The 3,199-nt window shown below is 47.1% G+C and overlaps 1 protein-coding gene across 1 annotated transcript; it reads left to right on the forward strand.

Moving 5' to 3' along the window:
* Positions 1 to 425: 425 nt before the first annotated feature.
* Positions 426 to 2,627, forward strand: LOC118754131. The gene has a single exon (XM_036488990.1). It carries the CDS (start codon positions 426 to 428, stop codon positions 2,625 to 2,627), a length of 2,202 nt encoding a protein of 733 aa, XP_036344883.1.
* The last annotated feature ends 572 nt before the right edge of the window (positions 2,628 to 3,199 follow it).

Genomic DNA, 3,199 nt, shown 5'->3' on the forward strand with positions numbered 1-3,199 from the left:
ACACATCACTGGTTTGCTGTTCTTTGAATTAGCTTTTTCTCAGGCAACGAGTACAACCCAATAAAGATTCTTAGAAAAGTTACCCGACTCCTTTTTTAATTCGCGAACATTTTGGTGCCTCCTGTGAGGATTGATCTCACACGTGGTATTTTTGGAATTCGTTGATCATCGCTTCAAGTGCAATTCACCCGCTATTTCGCTTAAGTTGTCAAGGTTTTCACGTTAACCAATAGCTGGCGAACATCTGCACATAAAATAACGGACCGTAAATTCCAACGATTTTGCGCTGTTGTTGAGCTAACGACAACTTGTGGTTTTTATAACTGCGCGACTACGGTAACGGCAACGCATTCGCCGTTATATATAGATATATATATATATTTGGCCGCTACGTGTAACTTCGGCTAGACTATATCCAAATAGCAATGGCTCAACTTAACCTCCGCTCAGCATCACAATCTTCGATTCTCACGACCAAGGGCGAAGTGGAAGCTGAAAATTATGCACCGGACATGGTAGAAATTGATCATACGGTGGAATTGCTTTCCACGCACTTTACTCGTTTCATGGATAACCATATGGTGTTGGTTGGCGCAGCCAAGCCCGAAGAGCTTGCGGTCCACGACGCATTGTTAGCAAAAATGGAACTAGCCTATAGAGTGGTGTCCACTAAACGGCAACGGTTGCGAATGGCTGCAAAGGAAGATGTGGCTTCAGTTCGCAGAATGGCAGAAATGAAGCTTGACCCCATAAAGCTACCAATTTTCGATGGACAACAAGAGAACTGGCTTGTGTTCAAGGATATGTTCGAATCCCTTGTTCACAACCGAGCAGAGTTCGACCCAACATATAAGCTTAGTCGTTTGCGCCAATGCATAAGGGCGGATGCTGTACCCACGGTAGCGTTTACACTGGGGGTTACGAGCAGCTTTGGGCAGAGCTACAATCCACGACGCTTAGTTGAAGCACACATAAATAGACTACTGGATCTGCCAGAACTTCCAAGTGAGTCACAACGGAGAATACGCGATGTTATTGATGTGGTGCGTAGTACATTGCGGGCCTTAAATGTGATGGGCCTACCTACGGATCAGTGGGATGCCATTATGTACCCCATCATTCTTCGGAAGCTGCCGTCCGCTACAGTCGCGCACTGGACGATTAAAAGCCACTCAGATAAGCTACCTGAGCTTCAAGGCATGTTAGAAGAGGTCGAAACTTACGCGGACACCCTCCGTAGCGATTCAATGACGCAGCAACGTCGCCAGCAGCCACCGCGTTCGGCCAAGTCTCACATGGTGACAGCTTCGGTTACCAATGCAGCGGCGCGTCCGGTGCTCAACTGTCCACAGTGTTCAGAGCCACATCGCCTGATGAAATGTCAGCAGTTCCGCTCGTTGGCCGTGGATCAGCGCCTGCATCTGGCTCGACAAGGATCACTGTGCTTTAACTGTTTGAGCCCGGGGCATACGGCCCGCGAGTGTAGCTCCGGCCTTTGCCATATATGTAAGCAAAAACATAATACGCTGCTTTGCAAAACCGCTCCGTTGGAGAAATCATCGGGCATACCCAATAGCGGTCTACGCACCTCAGCCGGAACTACGACGATGTCGGCCACATCAGATTGCAAGACCGGACCACAAGTTCTACCCCGAGTTGATGCAGTGCAGACTCTACTGGCACAATCAGATGACATAGTGCTGTTAGCCACCGCTATCGCTCCCATCTTGAACGGGTGTGGAGAAGAGCGAAAATGTCGCATACTCTGTGACATGGGTTCACAGGTGAGCTTTGTTACTGAGTCTTTGTTTAATGAGCTAAATCTCCCTAGAAACCGAAAGGAACTGGTAATAGAAGGTATAGGCGCTCAAGACAAGGTGGCTTCGCGTGGTCAGGCAACGTTGACAATGCGCTCTCTCTACGATCCAGAGTTGTCGTTCGATGTGCATATCCTACCTACTATCCCGTCTAACATTCCAGCAGTACCCGTAGATGCCAGCATTCACAAGCATCTAGAAGATCTTCCACTAGCGGATTCTACCATTCATATACCAGGGCCCATTGAAGTGTTAGTTGGAGCCGATGTGTGGGGCATGCTCCTCTGTAATGGTGTCGTAACTAATAGACCAGGCCAACCAAGCGCTCTCCAAACGCGACTCGGCTGGGTTGTCTTGGGGCCCACATCTCCGAAGAACGTCGCGCTGCCAGCGTTGCGCAATTGTACCGAAAATGCCAACGAAGATCGGCTTGACTACTTACTGGAGCGATTTTGGCTACAAGAGGAAGTTTCGCCCACCCCGCCCAAAGATGATGATTGTGAGGCGATATTTCGTAGAACGGTTTCACGCGACTCCGAGGGTCGGTACGTTGTTCAAATACCTTTCCACCCCGAGGCGCCAGCTCTAGGAGATCCATACAGAAATGCTCTTCGTCAGTTTTTGCGAGTGGAGCGCCGCTTACACAACGAACCGGACAGTGTAGATAATAAAAAGGGTAGAAGAGCACTGCAAAGTTCGCAATGCTTTCCTAAAAGATGTATCAATCTCCGCAATTGCAAATCATGCAAGTTGGACCTTATACAATTAAAAGTGTACACCACCAGCCAGCAACCATTAGCAGTGCCGTAAACAAGGCCAAGCGCGCTGAATACGTCATTGAATTCCTATAAACAAGCCGGAAAGCAAGTTTTATATACCGATGAAACAAATTTCAATTTATTCTGTTGTCATAAGCGAGATCGCGATCGCTGTGGATGTAGAGCAGTTCAAATACTACCAGCTGCGCGAGGACCAAACATTCACCTGATGGGAGCTATCGCCACTTGCGGAGTGGTAGCGACGGAGCGTCGGCGCGGTTCCTTAAAAGCTTCGGACTCATGTCAGTGGATCCATACAGTGCTACAGAAGTGGGGAAAACCCCGGGGATTTGGTATATATATTAGTGGTGTTCTATTAAACAGATAAATTTGCCTTTCGCATATAGATATACTTTTATCCACTGCTTTATATGAACGAACAAAAAATAATATTGGTTGGCCCTTATCGAGAAACTTGGGTGCGGTTTAGTTATTTGAACAATGTTTTTCGGTTGTTGTGTCCAAATTCATGACCCGAATCTGAAAACTTTAACATACACGTGTATTTATTCAAAGGACTAAAATTTTAATTTAAATAAAGGTTTCAAATACGGTTTGCACAAT

This window comes from Rhagoletis pomonella, unplaced genomic scaffold, assembly GCF_013731165.1.
Source record: "Rhagoletis pomonella isolate Grant_MI unplaced genomic scaffold, Rhpom_1.0 Rhpom_scaffold_03425, whole genome shotgun sequence".
NCBI lineage: Eukaryota > Metazoa > Arthropoda > Insecta > Diptera > Tephritidae > Rhagoletis > Rhagoletis pomonella.

Excerpts from the sequence above, each read along its gene's own strand:
- LOC118754131 (XM_036488990.1), top strand. The coding sequence starts at position 426 with ATGGCTCAACTTAACCTCCGCTCAGCATCACAATCTTCGATTCTCACG.